Raw genomic sequence first — 21,441 nt, forward strand, 5'->3', positions numbered from 1 at the left:
TTTACAACATATCCCTTGCATTCACTTCTGTTCCGATTTTTCCCTTCCTTCCCTCCACCTCCTCCCCCAGATGGCAAGCAATCCTTTACATGTTGAATAGGTTACAGTACATCCTGGATACAATATACGTGTGCAGAACCGAACAGTTTTCTTGTTGCACAGGGAGAATTGAATTCAGAAGGTATAAATAATCTGGGAAGAAAAACAAGAATGCAAGCAGTTTATATTCATTTCCCAGTGTTCTTTCTTTGGGTGTAGCTGCTTCTGTCCATCTTTGATCAATTGAAACTGAATTAGCTCTCTTTATCGAAGAGATCCACTTCCATCAGAATACATCCTCAAACAGTATCATTGTTGAGGTATATAATGATCTCCTGGTTCTGCTCATTTCATTTAGCATCAGTTCATATAAGCCTCACCAGTCTTCTCTGTATTCATCCTGCTGGTCATTCCTTACAGAATAATAATATTCCATAACATTCATATACCACAATTTACTCAACCATTCTCCAATTGATGGACATCCTTTCATTTTCCAGCTTCTAGCCACTACAAACAGGCTGCTACAAACATTTTGGCACATACAGGTCCCTTTCCCTTCTTTAATATCTCTTTGGGGTATAAGCCCAGTAGAAACACTCCTGGATCAAAGGGTATGCACAGATTAATAACTTTTTGAGCATAGTTCCAAATTGCTCTCCAGAATGGCTGGATGTGTCCACAATTCCAGCAGTGTCCCTCTTTTCCCCACATCCCCTCCAACATTCCACATTATCTTTCCCTGTCACTCTAGCCAATCTGACAGGTGTGTAGTGGTATCTCAGAGTTGTCTTAATTTGCATGAAATACTCCATTGTAATCCTAACTGTTGTAAGATGTCTTTTCCCTACAGATTGATGGGGATTTTTTCTACTACAAAAGGAGTAAAAACTCCTCTTTCGCCTTCAAATGTCCATCTCAAAGGGGCAGCACTAACTTCAGCTGCTATTGATCCTCCTACGCCAGACATGGTGTCTGCCTTAATCTTTGGCCACTTGGCACCTCTGGGACAGTTGGCACCTCTAATGACTATACAATTTGTGCCAGTGTCTACTAATTCTTCTAATGGTATGCCATTTATATAAATAGTGAGCATAGGTTGGTCAGCTGTCAAAGCTGCTGTCTAGAATATTCCTGAATTCTGTTGTTGGGAGTCAAAATCTGGGTAAATATCACCAAATTGCCTATTAGGCGTCTGTATTAGTAAACCTGATGCTATTACTTCTCCTAGTTGATAAGTCACACATTGTCTACCTGTATTAGTGACTGGGATATTATCTACACATTCCCCAGTTTCCTACATTAGTGTATGGATGGACACTCTTTTGTAAGTACTCTCAGGAGGTGAAATGGTCAAGCCTATTGTGCCTGGAAGGAAGGGATCCATAGGCAGGAGAGGAACAGATTTCACCTCTCCAGGGGGTATCTCAGTAGTCCCAGCTACATACAACTCTATTCTCCCCAACTGTAATCCCTTTCTCCCATCAGATTGCTTCCTGGCTGATTGATCATGTTGGAGTACTGAACTTCTAAAAGCTCTTTGGGTATAGCATCAGTTGCCATCATGCCCCAAGTGTTTTTTGCCTGGGGCCCTGGAGCCAAGCCTCACTTCCTGTTTCCCTGAGTCAATCTACATTCTGAGACCCAAAGGAAGCTTCTGTTGTATTTCAGACATGGTGTTTTGCTTCTTGTTCTCCCACCCTTTTTCTCATTCTGTCTTTATGCCAACACTGAGCTTTCAGATGCCCCATTTTACCACACTGAAAGCGATGACGAGTCTCTCTGGAAGTCCCTTGCCAAAAGGGATCCTGTCTTCCCATGTTCAGATCTTGGGAAGTCTGCATCATAACCTCAATATAAAAGGCATTTGTGCCCACTGTGGCACAGTGTCTTATGACTTCATCTAAAAGAGCATCCTTGTGTAGTCCTAGTATAATTCTTCTATAAATCTCATTAGCATTTTCTTTAGCAAGTTATCTTATCATAATTTCTGTTGCTACATTTTCACCAATAATTTGTATGACAGCTGTCTGCAGATGTCCCACAAAATCAGCAAAGGGTTCATCTAGACCTTGCTCTATTTTCATAAATGCTTCCCCTCTATCTTGTCTTCCTGGGAAGGTGCCCCATGCTTTGATAGCAGCAGAAACAATTTGCTCATATGCTGCTATAAGGTAATTAATCTGTGCTAAAGTGTCTGCATAATGACCTATACCAGCTAGTTGATCAAAAGTGACTGGCATATTAACTCCAGGTTGCCTATTTCATTGAGCTTGTATTCTACAGAGTTCACTATACTCAGAAAGCCACAACAAGTTTTGTCCAGGTTTTAAACATATCCTTGCTATAGATTACCAATCATTAGGAGTTAAAACTTCAAAAACCAAATTCTCAATAACATCTTAACATAAGATGATGTAGACCCATAAAGCGTGCAAGCCTTTTTCAGATCTTTGATAACATTTCTAGATTAAAAGGTGTGTATCTTCTTTTTTCTTGACCTGAAGAGTTAAGTTCTTTAATCACAAGGTACATTTCTATTCTCAAATCAGATATATCCTGCCCTTCCTCTTTTTTTTTTATTATAACTTTTTATTGACAGTACATATGCATGGGTAATTTTTTACAACATTATCCCTTGCACTCACTTCTGTTCCGATTTTTCCCTTCCCTCCCTCCACCCCCTCCCCTAGATGTCAGGCAGTCTTATACATGTTAAATATGTTATAGTATATCTTAGATACAATATATGTGTGCAGAACTGAACAATTCTCTTGTTGCACAGGAAGAATTGGATTCAGAAGGTAAAAATAACCTGTGAAGAAAAACAAAAATGCAAACAGTTCATACTCATTTTGTAATGCCGGAGAAACTGAACAAGACAGAGATTAGAGAACAATTTAATAGTTTATTAAATGGAGAGATTTACTGGGACCAAATGATCCATGTTTGGTCCCAGGGCTGAAGGAGACTATGGTTTCAAAGAATCCAGCTCTGAATGTTGGATAACAAGATTCTTTTATAAGGTAACAAGAACAATGACATAATGCTGGCAGTACCTAGATGGGAATGACCTAATGGGAGGAGGCACCTAGGATGACATAATGGGAGGTATTGGTGGATAGGGTCCTGATATTCTAATGACATTTAAAAATGAATAAAGACCTTTATCCCATTAAACATTAAGAGGGAATGTAATGGGCTGAAACTCTTGCAGCTCTGTTGCACTGAGGTCCCAAGCACTTGAGGTTAATTAGCAATTGGACAATACTCTATTAATATATGCTTGGAGAAAGAATGCCTCCCCCCCCCCCCCCCCCCCCCCCACTCTCTGTGCAAGTTTGATGTGTTGTATAGGAAATTGTGTAGGGAATTTGGTGGGTGGAGTGTGAGAACCAGAGACATGCTGGCCGGATTCGTGCTGTGACTGTTCTCACTTCATATTGCCATTCCCCTCAGCAAAGAATAAAGATCAAGCATTTTCCCTTATTCTGACTCTAGCTGATTTTAATATACTCTGGGTGCTTAACGAGGTCATCACAAGGGAATAAATATAGCCTAAGGTCTAAAATATAAGACCTTTATCCTATCAAACATTAATCGGGAATGGTTTTAACCTTAGGCAGAGTAACTAAATAGGGCAATTAGGGAAACTGGGTCAGGACATTAAAAAAGAACTATGGCACAACAATTTCCCAGTGTTCCTTTTCTGGGTGTAGCTGGTTCTGTCCATCGTTGATCAGTTGGAACTGAATTAGATCTTCTCTTTGTCGAAGATAGCCACTTCCATCAGAATACATCCTCATACAGTATTATTGTTGAAGTATATAATGATCTCCTGGTTCTGCTCATTTCACTCAGCATCAATTCATGTAAGTCTCTCCAAACCTCTCTGTATTCATCCTGCTGGTCATTTCTTACAGAACAATAATATTCCATAACATTCATATACAGTTTACCCAACCATTTTCCAATTGATGGGCATCCATTCATTTTCTAATTTCTAGCCACTACAAACAGGGCTGCCACAAACATTTTGGCACATACAGTTCCCTTTCCCTTCTTTAATATCTCTTTGGGATATAAGCCCAATAGAAACACTGCTGAATCAAAGGGTATGCACAGTTTGATAACTTTTGGGGCATAATTCCAGATTGCTCTCCAGAATGGTTGGATTCGTTCACAACTCCACCAACAATGCATCAGTTTCCCAGTTTTCCCGCATCTCCTCCAACATTCATCGTTATTTTTTCCCAGTCATCTTAGCCAATCTGACAGGTATGTAGTAGTATCTCAGAGTTGTCTTAATTTGCATTTCTCTGATCAATAATGATTTGGAACACCCTTTCATATGAGTAGAAATAGTTTCAATTTCATCATCTGAAAATTGTCTGTTCGTATGCTGTGACCATTTATCAATTGGAGAATCTGCCCTTCCTCTTTAACTTTAATTAATGCCTTTTGTAATCATGTCATAAGGGATGGACAAAGTTGCTGCATGGATGGTGCTGAGAGTGTCCCCTCTTACTCCTCCCTCCATCCAAGAATTAAAATTAAGGGAGGATGGTCAAAAGATGCAGAATGCCCTAAAGGCTCCTGCTTGGGTGTAAATGAGCTGTAAAAGTGAGAAGCACTTCACTCTTTAAGCTTATCAGCATGGTACTTATGATCCAAAGCTCCATGCCTTTCAGCTGCTTTGTCAGTATCATTCCCCTCCTCCTCTTTCTCCTCACACATCCTTGTCTGGCTGTTCTCCTTAGAACTTTTCCTTTTTTAAAGAACTTGTGGAAAGATGGACAGAAGCAGCTACACCCAGAGAAAGAACACTGGGAAATGAATATAAACTGCTTGCATTTTTGTTTTTCTTCCCGGGTTATTTATACCTTCTGACTTCAATTCTCCCTGTGCAACAATAAAACTGTTCGGTTCTGCACACATGTATTGTATCTAGGATATACTGCAACCCATTCAACATGTAAAGGACTGCTTGCCATCTGGGGGAAGGGGTGGAGGGAGGGAGGGGAAAATTCGAAACAGAAGTGAATGCAAGGGATAATGCTGTAAAAAAATTACCCTGGCATGCGTTCTATCAATAAAAAGTTATTAAAAAAAATAAAATAAAGAACTTGTGGGATTCTTTAAAGCCAATTGTATTATATTGTACATAAGGAATGTTTCTTCAGGAATTGAATCAGGATCCATAGCTTCATAATATTCAATTAGTTGTTCTCCCTCTAGTTCCCACATATCTGGCTCTAATTTTTCTTCCTTAGATAACCAAGGAGACTGCACTCTACTATATTTAAGAGCCCAGTGATCTACCTCTGAGTTACCAACAAACTCTGCTTCTTTATTAACCTAACTATGCATTCTACATACTTCCCTTGGGGTGGGGAAGTCTCTTTTCATAGTATTTGCCCCATTTCAGCTAAAAAAACTCAAGTGCCTAGTTTAGCAAAAGTTTCCTGCTTGTCTATTTTTATACCCACCCTATTTCCAGGTCACAGGAACTTCTCCACTGAGCTTACCATCTCATCAGTTGCATTGATTTATGCTCTGTTTTGCAAGACCCTTCATTTCTAGGGACCCATGTTTGGCCTACAAAATGTAATGTCCAGACTAGCCTTCTGGAGGACCTTGGGATCAGCCTGAGTCCTTGGTCTTAGTGGAGGAGTGAAGAAGGCAGGAGAGCCATGAGATGATCAAAGAGAGAGTCCAGAGTCTGGAATTTGGAGTCTGTCATCTTCTCTTGTGTCTGTGACTGACAGCCTTCGGTGGCTAAGAGAGCCTTCAGTAGCTGAGACTCCCTTAAATACCTCAGTTCGATTACATCATGACAACACACTGAGCATGCACAATCATTACATCACCATAGAGAACCATTATCTCACATAAAGTAGATGTTTAACTATAAACATTATGCTGACCTAGATCAAGTACAACTTTTCAGAGTTCTGGCCCCCTACAATAAGGAGCCACCAGCATTTATTATAGAGGTGTGATGGTAAATGTTTAACAACTGGTTCTCTGAAAAAAAAATGCATGAAAATACTTGTAAGTTTAATTTGCTTTAATATTTTCTCCATCACTTTAAGTCTAAACAATCAACAAAACAGTAAACCAATATGTTATGAGTTGCCCAAGCAACTCCAGAAAATTATTGTGTAAACTGATTGGAAGATCATTTTAACTGATAAGTGGAGGATATACTGGAGTGGGAAGAGACTTGAGGCAGGGAGATCTAACCAAAGACTACTGCAATAGTCCAGTCTTGAGTTGTTGAGGGTCTTCACCTAAGAGTGTTTTTATCTGGTGTTAAAATTGCAAGATTAACCAAGATTTCAAATTTAGGTGTGTATTTTGCAAAATGTTGAGATTGGCTATGGGAAAGAAGAGAGCAGCTTGTGGGGAGGGGAATAGTGAATATAGGGAGGGAGATGTCATCTTCCTGAGTTCAAATATGACTTCTGACACTTCTTGTGTGATCCTGGGCAAGTCACTTAACCCTGTTTGCTTCAGTTTCCTCATCTGTAATATGAACTAGAAAAGGAGATGGCAGACGACTCCAATATCTTTGCCAAGAAAACCTCAAATGTGGTCACCAACAATCAGACACAACTGAAAAACAACTGAACAGATAAGAGAATGGGCTGTTTTTAATTGTATTTTAAAATTTTTTATTGATTTTTGAAAATATCACCTAAATTTTCCTCTCTATTTCTCTCCTCTCCTTCCCAGCGAAGAAAACGAGGCAGAGAAAATTTATCAGCCAATTCAGTCGTATTTGACAATATAATTGATGTTTCATGTGTATAGATTTTCCCTGTAGAAAAGGAATATATTTGTGCGCATATGCATGTATATGTGTGTAAGGTCAGTGTTATTTCTAATGTAATATGATTCAAATTTACTCAATATGATTTTTTTTTCCTTGACCTTTACCTAAACATGGAGCAAAAGACTATAATGGATTTCATTCTATAATGGATTTCATTTATAAAGGGTGTGGTCAAGCTACATCTAAGTCAATCCATCCATCCCAGTCTTTCTGCCCCAGTTTTAGTAAAGTTAAGAAACATTTTTAAAGTGTTACTTGGGAAAACAAATACAAACAAAAAGACAATCCCTGACCTCAAGGTACTGTCATTCTAAACTGATAGGGCTTGATGGGACTAGGAGAAGAAAGAGCCCTGGACAGCCATCTCTTTCCTCCAATTAATTCCTTCTCATGCATTTTGCTGGAATGCTTTTCGTCTTTTCTCCCCAGCCAAATACTTTATTCCCATTCCAACATCAAAAAGAACAAGAAGCATTCATTAAGCACTTTCTGAGTTTCAGGTCCAGAGATAAGTTTAAACTACCTCAATTTGTTATTTAAGCCCCAGGGTACGACTAAGTCCCTCAGCCTATTAGAATAACTTCCTGCATTCTCATTTTATAAAGGTGGCATAAATTAAGGCATACCATTTTACACTTTATTTTTAAGTGGGACTGGGTTTTGTCTGGTTTGCCTCCTCCTCTACAAAGCAGAAGCAAAACCAATCCAAACCGAGTCTCACAAAGGTAGCGCTTCCAGTTTTGCTTCATATTCTCGATTCAGAAATGAATCTTTTAAGAGCAAGCCCAGGAGACTTTCCAAGAATTTCTGGTTCTCCTAGTTTGTTCCCTGAAAGCCAAAGAGATATCTCTTTGTCAGGACTGGATGTCCCAATTCCGGGATGGCCGCGTGTATTCTCCTGTCTCCGGGATCCTGCGGGGGGTGGTGAACGTTCCTTTCTCCTTCCTTTAGGATCTGGGAGGGTGGAGCGAACAATGGAGCCAGCGGCCGGCGAGGTTATCCCGAGGCTTTCGGCCAGGGTACGCGCAGATTTGATCTCTTTGAGCGGAGACTGGGGCAAATGCAAGAGCCTGGGAAAAAGAGGGTTGTGAGTGCCTCCAGGGATCAGGGTCCAGGCGCTGGGGGACAGGGGCGGAAGCCACAGCCGTAGAGCTCCAGAGCTTCACTTGCCGATGCAAAGGCAGTGTCTCGTAGGCAGCTCAGATTCGGCAGCCCTAGAGCAGCAAGAGAAACCTGGGCAGCAGGGGAGCCCGTAGGCTGGGGATTCTGCGGCGACCGCCAGGTGGCGCGAGAAATCCCGTGAACAATGGCCGAGTTCTCCCACCACCCTGACCCTCGGCCGCCCCAGCCATCCGGAATCGACCATTTGAGTCCGAAGAAAAGGGGGGCGAGGGGAGCTTGAGTGTGACGCGCGCAGCCGGGGGAGAGGGGGCCGCGCGTACGCCCAGGCCCGCCGCGTTCTACGGGATTCGTTGCGCCGGCATGGGGCCAGACTCGCGCGCTGATGGATGGGGGAGGGGGGTAGGCGGTTGGGCCGGGAGGGGGCGCGCGGTTGGGAGGGTGGCGCGGGCCCAGGCGGGAGAGAAGGGGGGGAGGAAGAGAGGGAGGAAAGGAGGGAGGGAGGGAGTAAGAAGGGAAGGAGGAGGAAGGGGGGGAAGGGAAAGCGGGAGTGGTTGAAGCCGGCGGCGGCGGCGGCCGAGCTGGGTCAGTTCTCTTTAGTGTTTGCCAATGTTGGAGGTGTTTCCAAACTATCTCCGGGAAGAAGGTAAATTCTCCCCCCCGGGGAAGCATCCGGAACCACCCCCGACCTCGCCACCAGCCCCGGCCGGTCGGGAGACAGAGGGCGCTGGGGAGTCGCCGCCGAGCGGCGGGGGTGGGGCGCGAGGGCTAGCCTGGAGCGCAGTCCTGTCCCAGGCCCCCTCCCTCCCCCCATTCCGGAGCGGGCGTGGGGTGTGAGAGTGGGTGCGCAAGGTGGGGGAGGGGCGAGGTGTACGCGCGTGCGGCAGTGTGTGTGCCTGCGTGTGCGAGTGTGTGTGTATGTATATGTACGTATGTGTGCGCTGTGGGGCGGGGTGCTCTGAGAACCTACGGAACCGGGAGCGAATAGCCGGGGTGGGGTGTTGTTGGTACGCTATGGGGAGATATGCCGGGCTGGAGGAGAATGAATGGGCGCGGAAGGGGAGGAGGGGAATTGGGACAGGTGTCTTGAAAGGGGAGGAATGGGTAATTGGGAATGGAGAAGGCAAATGAGGAGGGAACGCGCCTCCTCTGGGTTTGGGGAACCAGGGCTGGGGAGATTGCCCCCCAGGTCTTGGGGGAGGGGCACCAGGATTAGGTGAGAAAAAGCATGTAAAGCGCTTACTAGGTACTGGGAATTTAAGGGAGGAGACTTGAGTGTGTGTGTGTGTGGGGGGGGGGGGGATGTAGAGGGGCGGGGAAGGGAGAGTAGGTGGAGACCAGACTTGACTGGGTGGCTTGAAAAGGGTAGGGGAGTGAGGAGATATGGTATAGGGTGGAAAGGACCTCCTCGTAGGGGCTGGGGGCCCGGCCAGGAAGAATGAAAGCTAGGGTGGGAAACAAGATTTCCTATGAAGAGGGGGAAGAATCGATTTGGTTTTAGCAGGTCGAATTTGGGTCTGGGGGTGCCTGCTAACTTCATAGGGAAGAGAACAAGTTCTTTAAATTGTAGAGGAAAGAAAATAGCTGGTGACAGTAGCAGTACAATAGTAAGGAAGCCCTCGGTGATGTCTTTTTTTCCCAATACCAGTGACCTTGCTGGGGCAATAGAAATTAGGTAAGTTGACAAGAATCTGTTAGAGAATGAGCACTTTTAGAGAAGGGAGTTAGTGTATCATCTCCAAAAGACGTGGTGCATTGAGAATTGCAGAATGAACTGGTGGCAGCTGGAGAAACTTGAATGAGAGAGGAACAAAGAATGACTTCCAGTTGGAGGAGAGTTTATTAAGGAGTTTTATGAGGGGTCCCTCATATTTCAGAGGTTGGCTGGATCTTATTACTTCGTTCAGTGATGATTGAAAACTTCATTATGCAATAATTGTGTTCAAAATTGAAGTAACTGAGCAATTCTGCTGCTTCCCCATAGATTTGAAGAGAAGCTGTATGTACCTGACCTGTATTGGTGGGAGGAGTAACCTACTAGGAAAAAAATATCCCATTACGATTTCAGATTTTTATACTCTTCCAATAAAGAACTGTGAATCCTAAGTTTCAGTGTCAGTTTATTTATTAAATCTAAAGTCAACATTTTGCATCTTTCTGATATATTCATATCACTTTGACTAGAGTCAACTTGGATTTATAGATTTGCTTTTGTATTTTGAATCAGGCCTGTATTTAATTTTTGAAGCAGTTCTCAAATACCAAAACCCTTTTGTTTTTTCTGTTATGATTCACTTAGTTTACCACTGCTACATTTCACTAAATCAAACTTAAATTATTTGCTTTTTAGTGATCATTAGCAGGATATGGCCAATATTTCTCCACTGTTCTTGTTTTTATAAGAGCTAATATTCTTAAACTCAAGGAAACTTTTGATATGATTCCAGTATGTACTTGATCATACATTTCAAATAGAATAGTTTTAGTATTAGTTGACACTAGTGTCAATCTTGTCAGTTGAAATTATTTTTCTTTTTATGAAAGAGAAATTAGCTGAAAATAATTTAATGGTCTTATTTGTAGGATTAGAATACCTGTATTTACTATAAATTTCAAGTGTTGATAGTTTTGGCTTAACTTTCTTAAACTAAGACTGATAGGAGTTTAAAAAAAAAAACACTAAAAACCATGATCCTTCTTTTATTTATAAATTAAAGTGAGATAGCATGGTTTATTTTAGTCTAATAAAAAAAGAAAGTCTAGCCAGCTAGACTTTCTGGGCTTTCCTCCTACTCAGTGCATATCTTCTTTCCTAATCTAAGACTGTTTTAAGAGTTGAGTGGAATGTTTAAGAATTAGAGAAGGGGCAGCTACTTGCTACAGTGGATAGAGTATCAGCCCTGAAATCAGGAGTATCTGAGTTCAAATTTGACTTAAGATTCTTAACACTTCCTGACTATGTGAACTCTGGCAAGTCACAATTGCCTTGGGAAAAAAAAAAAAAGTTAAGATTATAAATCATGGATTTAAACCTGGAAAGGTCCTTAAAACTCCTAGTCCAACTTCCTCATTTTACAAAGGGGAAAATGAAGTTCAAAAGGATTTAGTGACCTGATGATAATATTAGGGACAAGACTGGAGTTCAGGTTCTCTTAACTTTTTTTTTTTTTTTTCCCAAGGCAATTGTGACTTGCCCAGAGTTCACATAGGAAGTGTTAAGAATCTTAAGTCAAATTTGAACTCAGATACTCCTGACTTCAGGGCTGATACTCTATCCACTGTAGCAAGTAGCTGCCCCTTCTCTAATTCTTAAACATTCCATTCAACTCTTAAAACAGTCTTAGATGAGGTGAGAGGCATGTAGTTGAAGGGCAGCTAGGAGGCACACTAGATAGTAATACCAAGGCCTGTAGTCAGGAAGTTGGTTCACTCTGTTAATATAGGGCTTCATAATCTGGTACTAAGGGAGGATTGTGAAATTATTTTAATAACAATTGTACTTTGATTGTGATAGGGATGCTAATATAATTTTTGGAATGTTAGTGGCAATTTTAGAAGATTTTTCAATACAATGAAAGCTTTCAATACATGGAGATTGAAATTAGGTAGATAACTAGTCTTCACTTTGTAGTATTTTTTTCCTAAGGAAGAGTAGTTTAACTTTTTTCTTGTAGCTGATTGTTTTTTCAATTTATAGTAGTCATGTTTTTGGAGTCATTTCTAACAAGTTGGAGAAAAGATACAAACCTTAGGTTAGGGGATTTTTTCTTAAACCTCAACTTCCCTACTGTTAGGAATCATAAGTACAATTCCCTATTATGTATTATGTACGCACACATACACACGTATGCCTCTCTGTGTATGCATATATGTACATACAAATATACATATGTACAAGGCCACCCCTGATGCATACTGACTGTGTGACTGCGCAAATCATTTAACCTCAATTGTGTTGAGACAACAGAGACTATAAGTTGCTGATCAGATATCTATCTCTAGATTTCCTCACTGGGAATTCCCTACATTGATAAAATCATAGGCTCTATGTGTATGTGTATATAAAATATATAAATGTATATTTCATATATATTTTACATATGAATATATGTGTGGATATGCATACACATACTGCAGTATGGTAAGTGGATAGATGACCTTGGAATCATGAAGAGCTGGGTTCAATTCTGTGTTTGATGCATACAGTGTACTGACTTTGTGACCCTTCATTATTAATTAATTGATTAATTAATCTTAAGTGCCCTTGGCAAATTGCAGAGCAGGTTCCTATCTGCATTGATGGTGTTTGCTCACTGTGAACTTTATATTGAAAAATAAGTCACACACATATGTGAATGTGTACATACATATATAAAGCAAGGTTATGGTAATATGTTTTTCTTTTTACCTCAGGGTTGGGAGGATCAAATTAAATGATGTATATAAAAGTGCTTTATAAATGTCAGCTGTTATTCAATGAATGCTTAATAAGTGATGTTTATTGATTGATTAATAATCCAAAGCTGTGAAAAGAACTATATCTTAAAAGGTAGGGTACATAAATCATAGTAAACCTTTTTTAAAGGATCAATCAACAAGTAAACATTTTATATACCAGGCATTGTTGCTAAGTAATTTAGTTGCAGCAACAAATATGAAACAGTCCTTGCTTTTTAGTTGTTTATATTCTAAGTTGGGGAGACATGTACCTATATAGGCATGTACATATACTGAAATATACCCAGCATATACCATGTATGGTTTTACCTACAAATATATATATATATATGTATATTACATATGTCTATATAGATACTTGTACACATATGCACACATATAATTATGTATATAATATGTACAAAATGTATTGTAAAACATAAAGTATTTTTGTGAGGGAGTACAATAACAGCTGGGGGATTGGAAAAGACTTCTAGAAAGTGTTGATTCAGCTGAATGTTAAAGCAAACTCCAGATTCACAGAGGGAAAAGTACATTCCAGGCAAGGGGACATTGTGTAGGAAGGCGTGGAGAAGGGAGATGGAGCATGCTTTTGTGGAACAGTAAATAAGCCAGTATATCTTAATTGTAGAGTTATGGAGAGCAGTTATGTATAAGAAAACTGGAAAGAGTCAAGTTGTGAAGAGATATACATGCCACATGAAGATTAAGAAGACAGAAACAAGAGTTGGCAGTGGATGTCAAAATTTATAGAATACTTCATGAATTTGTGTGAGATTGTGGAATTGAGAAATGTCCCAGTGTTGTGAATCTGAGTGCAAGATGATACTGACCCTGACAGTAATTGGAGAGTTTGGGAAAGGGGTGGGAAGAAGAAATAATAAGTTATGTATTGGATTTGTTAAATTTGAGATGCCTACAGGACATTAAATTTGAAATATTCAATAGGCAGATTGTGAGGCAGGACTAGAGCGAAGGAAAGAGACTAAGGATATATATTTAGATACCCATGGGAACTGATAAGATCACAAAGTGAGAGTATAGAAAGTCAAACCTTGGTATATACCCGGAATTAGTGGATATAAAGATGATCATTTTTATTTCTACTTTCAAGTTTCTTTTAATCAAATATATATATGTATATATTCATGCATATATTCAAATATATATATAGCCTTGCATACATATATGTATTCAAAATTTAAAATTGTTGAATTTTTATACCTTATACTTTTATATCTTAACATTTATATATAAATTTTTATACACCTACTTACATATGTATGTATGTGTATATATATATGTATATATGTATATATGTGTGTGTGTGTGTATATATATATATATATATATATATATATATATATATATATGTATATATGCCATGTACCAGGCATATTGTGTGTGTGTGTGTCTAATGTATATATTTACTTATTTGCTGAACTTTTACAAGTGGTAATGTTCCAGCTTCGTTGTAATATGAATTTTTTTGTGATCAATTAGTCTAGCTCCCTCATTTTACAAAAGGGAGTACTTGAGACCTAGGGAGGCCTACAGCTGATGAGAAACAGCATATTTAACAGATTTACATGTAAGAAAGCTGTGGTGCTGTAGTAGTAATAGTACTGGACTTGAATTCAAGAAAATCTAGGTCCTCTTCTGCCTTTTTCCAGTGAAAAGGTGTGTGATGATATCACTCTTCATCATATTTTTTTTAAATCTTTGAAATCGGGATAAAAGTACTTGTACTACTTAACTGGTAAGTTATTATGAAGTTCAAATGAGATAATCTATGTAAATAACGTCAAATTTTAAAGTGTGATAACAAATGCCAGTTTTCATTGACTTTAAATTGGGAGTCTCAAGCAGAATTATGATAACAGATGAAAAAGTTATTACCTCCAAATAAAATAGACAATGAAAGCTAAAGAAAATAAAGAGAAACTTGTGATGTTGACTGTTCCATGCTGCATGCTTTCTCCTCCTCTAGCTTCTGATAGCTCTTTTTCTCTTTTCTGGTTTTCCTGTTTTTTGTTTTTGTTTTCTTTTTTTCTGACTGCTCCTTTTTAGCCTCCTTTGTCAACTCAGCATCTCTCTTCTGGTTCTGCTTCTGAAATATAGGCTTATTCTGAGCATGCTTCCTCCCCCCACCTCCCCTCCTTTGTTCCATTATCACCTGCACTCAAATGATACCAAGTCTGCCTAAATCCAGCCCAGAGACACAGAGGAGTTAAGTGACAATTCCAAGTTCATGCAGTTAGTGCGATAAGTGGCAGAAGAATGTCTGGAGTTGATGGCATAAGCGCTGAAATAAGGATAAATTGAGAGGTTATTAGTTTATAATTCCAAAGTTAAGGGTTCTATGGATTTTGTGTTATTTTTAACATTAAGATATTAAATTAAGATATAACTATCTAGCTTTGTTAATATGCTCAGAATTCATATACTTGAGAATTATTTTAAGAAGGTAGTGTTAGAAATAGATGAGATTTATTTTGTTGACAAAAGAAATCACCTCTGTTGGAATGCTGTACAGGGCTTCTTTCCTGCTATATTATATGATGCAGTATAATCCCTGAATATCAAGCAGTCATATATTGTAGGTCTTGGCATTTCTCCAAAAGCCGTTTCTAAACAGGACATTGTATTGTAAAGACATGTTAAAGAAGATATTTTCGATTTTTCTTTCTTATGACTGCAGATATAGGGAAGAATGCATTTTTATTATTCCCCTTTTCCTCATTTGAGTAAATAAAGATTTAGATGGTGCAAGAACTGCCATTAAAGTAAGAAAGGTCTACATCCTTTAATGATGATAATACATTAATGGGAAGAAGACATTTTAATAGGCCTCTTAATGATTTTTGTATTAGAATCATCTAATGACTGCTTTATAGCAATCTTTCCCACATGAAATCCTTCTAACAAAAGATGTTCTTTTATTCTAATAAGAATTTTTAAAAATCTCTTTATTACTGAAGTCATGATTTTGTCAAAGATAATGTTAACCAAGTATATTTGGAGGATTTTGGATGTTGATTTGCACCTAGCTTTTTGCATATTTATTGTAGCCCTCAAAAGTTATGATTGAATTAAAGCTGTAATTCCTGTTGATGTAGAGGACATGTAAGACTCACCATCAGCATTGTTTTTCTGAGATCATAGCCAAACATCTCTATGTGTAGCAGTTATAGTATTGATTACATAGATGCAACAGGGAGAATTTATTTCTTCATTTGCTGTTGGTTGAAACAAATCACAAATTACAATTTTATTTCTTTTATTCTTAGCAGCTTTGAAAATTGGAATTTGGATTAGGCCTAAAGGAGTTTCACTAACTGGATATACTTTTAAATGAGTTTCTGAAATTGCTTAGCAGAGATGAAAGAGAGATGAAGGTCTCCCATTGTAACTAACAATATTTCTTCATTTAATTTGTTGCTTTTTTAAATTGGCATAAGTGAGCTATATCAAAAAATGGGAATAGTGTAGTTAAATATTAGATGCTAGCAATCATTAAATATTAAGTTCCACAAGAAGCCTTATACAGGAAGTGGTGTTTGGCCTGAGTTTTGAAGAACACTAGAGGTTATAAAAGACAGAGGATAGGAAGGAGTTGAGTGAATAAAAAGTGAAATTGTGTATTGAGAATAAACTGTGTAAAGGTATGAGATGGGAAATGGTTTATGCAGAACACAAAGAAGGCCAGTTTGTCTGGATAGTAGACTTCATGGATGGTAGTAATTATAACTAAAATTTTGCCTTCAGATGTTGAATTCAGTGCATTGAATTCTTTATAGAAGAAGACTGGATGCTCCACAGTTTTCACATTTAATATTTTTCTATAGAATCAAATATTCTTTGTATATATAGATACACTCATACATGCATTCATGCACATACACACACATACATATATTCTATTCTACTTTACTTTTGATGGAATTGAATGCTATTTTCTTAGAGATGGATGAGATATCCTTCTGGTACAACCCTGTGAAGTTCTTGTTTTTCATTTAGCAGCTTCTGAATTTCCCCATCATTTTCATCAAACCAGTTTTGATGTTTGCAAGTGTTCTGACCCAGATGAGCAAGTGCAGTGCTGTGCACCAAATCTCTGAAAGCTGCCCACTCCTTTTCTGCTCCATTGTTGCCAACTTTGTGTTGGTTTATCTTACTCTCCAAATTGGCAACAAACTGTTCCCTCTCAGAGAAGCACTCTAATCTATTGACACCAATTCTTCTAATAGTCTTTTTGCCATGGGGCTGCCATTTTTGTGGAATGTGAATATTCAGCTTGGAGAGGATAATTATGATCAGCCCAGTACGCTGCACTATACATTGCCTTGGTCATTCTCATATTCTATCTATCTCTTCTTAAAGTCACGTAGTCTATTAAATGCCAATTTTTGCTGTGAAGGCTTTGTTTAAATGTCAAATATATGCTTGCCAAAAAGATTATTTTATGGTAAAATCACACAGGACAGCACTCACAAGATAGAAAAAAGGTGATACTAGGACACTCTCAAAGTATCCCTTAAGTACTTTAGAATTGATTGTATGGCATGGGAGACACTGGCACAGGACCATCCAGCATAGTATGCCCTCATTAGAGGTGCTTTGTTCTATAAGCAAAGCAGAATTGAATAATTCCAAAGGAAACACAAAATATGCAAAATTAGAAAAGCTACCCTAAATGTTCATATGGACTATTTGTGTCCAACCTGATATATATGTATGTATGTATGTATACACACACACACATATAAATGTGTGGTTTCTAAGATCAGTCAATAAACATTTGTTAAAGCAGTTATTATGTGTCAGGCACTGTGCTAAGTGCTGAAGACACAAAAACAGGGAAAAGACAATTCCTGATTTTAAGAAGCTCACAATCTAATGGGGAAAGCAACAAGCAAACAAATTATATATAAATAATCTATATAAGAAATAAGAAGGAAATAAAAGAAGGAAGGCACTAGAATTAAGAGAGATTGAGAAAGATATCTTTTAGAAGTCTTTTTAGAAGACGGCATCTTGGTTAGGAATTAAGAGAAACCAAGGAAGTCAGTAAATAAAGATGAAGAGGGAGAATATTTTCAGCATGGAAGAAAGTCAGAAAAAATACCCAGTGCAGAGAAATGAAGTGTCTAGTTCATGGAAGACCCAAGAGACCAGTGTTACTGGAATGAAGAGTAACATATTAGAAAGTAACTTATGTGATCATCAGTTCTGATGAAGATGGTTCTTTTCAATGAGATGATTCAGACTAGTTTCAATAGTCTTGTGATTGGAGAAAGCCATCCGCACCCAGAGAGAGGATTATAGGGATTGGGTAAGGATCACTGCACAGTATTTTTACCTTTTTAATTGTTGTTTGCTGGCATTTTGTTTTTTTCCTCATTTTCCCCTTTTTTTGGTCTGATTTTTCTTGTGCACCATGATAATTATGGAAATATGTATAGAAAATTTGCACCTATTTAACATACTGGATTACTTGACATCTAGGAAAAGGAGTTGGAGGGTAAGGAAGGAAAAAAATTGGGAACATAAGGTTTTGCAAAGATAAATGTTGAAAATTATCTTTGTATATGTTTTGAAAATAAAAAGCTTTAATTAAAAAAGAAAGTTGTAAGAAGACTGGAATGGTGGGAGGAAGCTAGATTCTGAAGGGCTTTGAATGTCAAAAAGGTTTGGTATTGATTCTGGTGATGAGAGGAAACCACTGTAGGTTATTGAAGAAGGGATTGACATGGTTGGGATCTGTGACTTAGGAAAAATACTTCAGTGGCTAAATGGAGTATTAATTTTTGTGAAGAGAGACTTGCAATATACTAGGTTTGAGGTGATGAGAAGGGAATATATTAAAAGGTGAAAATGATAGATCTTGGTTACAGATTGGATATGAGTATGGGAAGTAAGAGGTGCTGAGGATTTGAAGATGACTCTTAAGTGGTTAGTCTGAAGGACTGGAGAATGGTATTATCCTCCACAGTAATAGGAAAAGTAGGAGGTGGGTGGGTGGGTAGGAGTCTCAGGGGAAAGATAATGAATTCTGCTTTGAATATGTTGGATTGAATTTAAATTATCTATTAGACATCCAGTTCAAGATGTCTAAAAGGCAGTTGGAGATGTGTGATTGGATGCCAGTAGAGAGGTTAGGACAGTTTAGGGAGTTCTGAGAATTGTTAGCACAGAGATAATTAAATCCAAGGGGGCTAGTAAATTCATTGAATGGCGTAATATGGAGGAAGAAACAAAAAGGGCCAAGGACAGAATCCTTTGGGAAACCTATAGTTGGAGGGCATGATCAGGATGATGACTTTAAAAAAGAAAACTCAGAAGGGTGGTCAAATAGATTAGAGGAGAATCAGGAGAGAATAGTCCTGAAAATTTAAAGAGAAGAAAGTATTAGGGACAGATAATCAAAACTATCAAAGACTGCATAGGGATTAAGTAACATGAGAGAATCAAGGACAGGCCATTTGTGATTTGGCAATTAAGAAATTATTGGTAACTTTGGAGAGAACAATTTTAGGGGAATGAGAATGCAAACTGGATTGTAAGAGGTTAAGAAGAAAATAAGAGATAAGAGAAGAGAGAAAGTGTAAAGATTTATTGAGCTTTCGATGAATTTAGCCACAAGGAGCAGAAGAGATATAGGATTAATTGTGGAGATAAAAGGGCAGCTAGATGGTACAGTGGATAGAGCACCAGCCCTGAAGTCAGGAGGACCTGAGTTCAAATCTGGCCTCAGACTCTTAACACTTTCTAGCTGTGTGACCCTGGGCAAGTCACTTAACCCCAATTGCCTCAGCAAAAAAAAAAAAAAAAAGAAAGAAAGAAAGAAAAGAAAAGAATTGTGGAGATAAAAGCATGAAGTGAAGGTTTGTTTTTTGTTTTTGTTTTTTTAAGAAAGGGAAGACATGGGCATGTTTCTATAGTTAGTAAGGAAAGAGCCACTAGACATGGACAGATTGAAATTAAGTGATAGAGTGAGAATAGCAAGGAAGGCAATCTATTGGAGATGGAATGGAATGGATTGAGCTAGTAGAGTTAGTTTTAGTAAAGAATATGGCCACCTTATGTGAGACAAGAGTGAATGAAGGAAATGGTGGCAGAAGGCTTATCAATGGTAGGTGAGAGTGAATGAAGGAGATAGTGGCAGAAGGCTTATCAATGGTAGGTGAAGGAAAGGAGAAGAGAGTGAGTTCATAGTGAATGTTCTCATTTTATTCTGCAAAACATGAGGCAAGGATATCTACTGACATGGAGAAAGGGTAGCTTTTCAAGTTTTGAGGAATGGTGAAAAGATTTGGAATAGTTGAAGTTGGATTAGCACTAGCAATAGTCCAGTTGAGATTGTATAACATACACTTGTATCCATGATTGCATGATTTTTTCTATTAAAAAAAAATAACCTATGGAGGAGTAAAGGTGGCTATTGGTAGGAGTGATCCAAAGTCACTTGGCATGGCAGAATTGGTGATATGTGGAGGATTCTGGGAAGATAATAGAGTAGGTTGGTAAATTTCAAGTTCTCCAGGTTTCTCCCACAAATACACATTTGCATCTCAGAGCGAACATAGTCTGGTGAAAAATCAAGAAACTTGGGGCAGAACAGGCTTCTCCTGGTACAACTTTGGAAGACCTGAAGGAGACCCCCAATAGGAGATTAATCCAGGTGAAGTGCCCACCCTCGGACTAGCTCTGTTGAAACAGCCAATAGAGAGCCCTGGGGTTAGCTGAATTTGGCTGGAGCCTCAGGAGGAGATTTTCACCTTCTGGAAAGTTTGTGGAGTCAGGGTTTGTGTCTGGGAAGAGTGAGTGAATTTCTTCTGATTAGGAACACCAGCCCCAGCTGTGCTACAGAGTTCTGGTTGAGAAGGAACTAGTACACTGGTGAGTGCAAGAAGCAGTGGGACAGGGATGCTGCTAGCTATGGGCATTTGCTGGAGAGTAGAGCTCTTGGTTTGCTAGAGGTACCATTCCCCCACCCCTTTATTAGAGGTATTAATACTAATATCTCTTATTAAAAAAAAATGACCCAGCAAAGAAGAAAGACCCTAACCATAGAAAACTTACTAGGGGATGGGGGAAGGCTGGGGTTCATCTTCAGAGAAAGAATAAAATAAAAAAAAAAGCTGCTACCCCAAAGAGTAACATGAAATGGCTCTCTAAGCAGAGAGAATTTATAGAAGAACTCAAAAAAGAACTTAAAAATCAAATGAGCGACATTGAGGCAAAACTAAAAATAAATAAATAAATGAATGAAAACCATCCAGGAAAAATGAAAAGATTATGAAAAAAAATTAACCAACTAGAAAAGAAAACAGAGTCTCAAGATGAAAATAACTTTGAAAATTAGAATTAGGCAAGGGGAAGCCACTGAAGCTATGAGAGATCAAGAAATAACAAAACAAATTATTAAAAAATGAAAAAATGGAACAGATTGTGAAACATAAGAAAAATGACAGATCTGGAAAACAGATCAAGGAGAGAAAATATAAAAATAATTAGATTGCCTGAAAAAAAGAACCTTAACACAATAATGCAAGAAGTAATCCAAGAAAATTGTGCTGGAATGATAAAACATGAGAGGAAAGTAGAAATAGAAAAAAATCCACTGATTACCACCTCAATGAGATCCTTTGTAGAAAACATATAGGAATATTATTACTAAATTTTTAAATCCCCAGATCAAAAAGGAAATTTTGCAAGAACAAGAGAACTGTTCGGTTCTGCAAACATATATTGTATCTAGGATATACTGCAACATATCCAACATATAAAGGACTGCTTGCCATCTAGGGGAGGGGGTGGAGGGAGGGAGGGAAAAAAAATTGGAACAGAAACGAGTGTCAATATAAAGTAATTATTAAATAAAAATTTAAAAAAAAAAAGGAAATTTTGCAAGAAATAAGGAAAAAAAATTATGCTGAATCTACAATTAGAATTGTACAGGATTTATGAGCAGCAACAATAAA

The 21,441-nt window shown here is 38.5% G+C and overlaps 2 protein-coding genes across 2 annotated transcripts in view; both read left to right on the forward strand.

Annotated features, from left to right (window-relative positions):
• Positions 1 to 21,441, forward strand: part of UBE2W (ubiquitin conjugating enzyme E2 W) — a 157,640-nt gene that overhangs the window by 110,462 nt on the left and 25,737 nt on the right. The window lies entirely within an intron of this gene.
• Positions 7,510 to 21,441, forward strand: part of STAU2 (staufen double-stranded RNA binding protein 2) — a 437,835-nt gene continuing 423,903 nt past the window's right edge. Inside the window, exon 1 of the mRNA XM_051970039.1 lies at positions 7,510 to 8,642. Coding sequence (XP_051825999.1) covers positions 8,386 to 8,642 — 257 coding nt within the window. The 5' untranslated portion in view covers positions 7,510 to 8,385. The remainder of the gene's footprint in view (positions 8,643 to 21,441) is intronic.

This window comes from Antechinus flavipes, chromosome 1 (assembly GCF_016432865.1).
Source record: "Antechinus flavipes isolate AdamAnt ecotype Samford, QLD, Australia chromosome 1, AdamAnt_v2, whole genome shotgun sequence".
NCBI classification, from domain to species: Eukaryota; Metazoa; Chordata; class Mammalia; order Dasyuromorphia; family Dasyuridae; genus Antechinus; species Antechinus flavipes.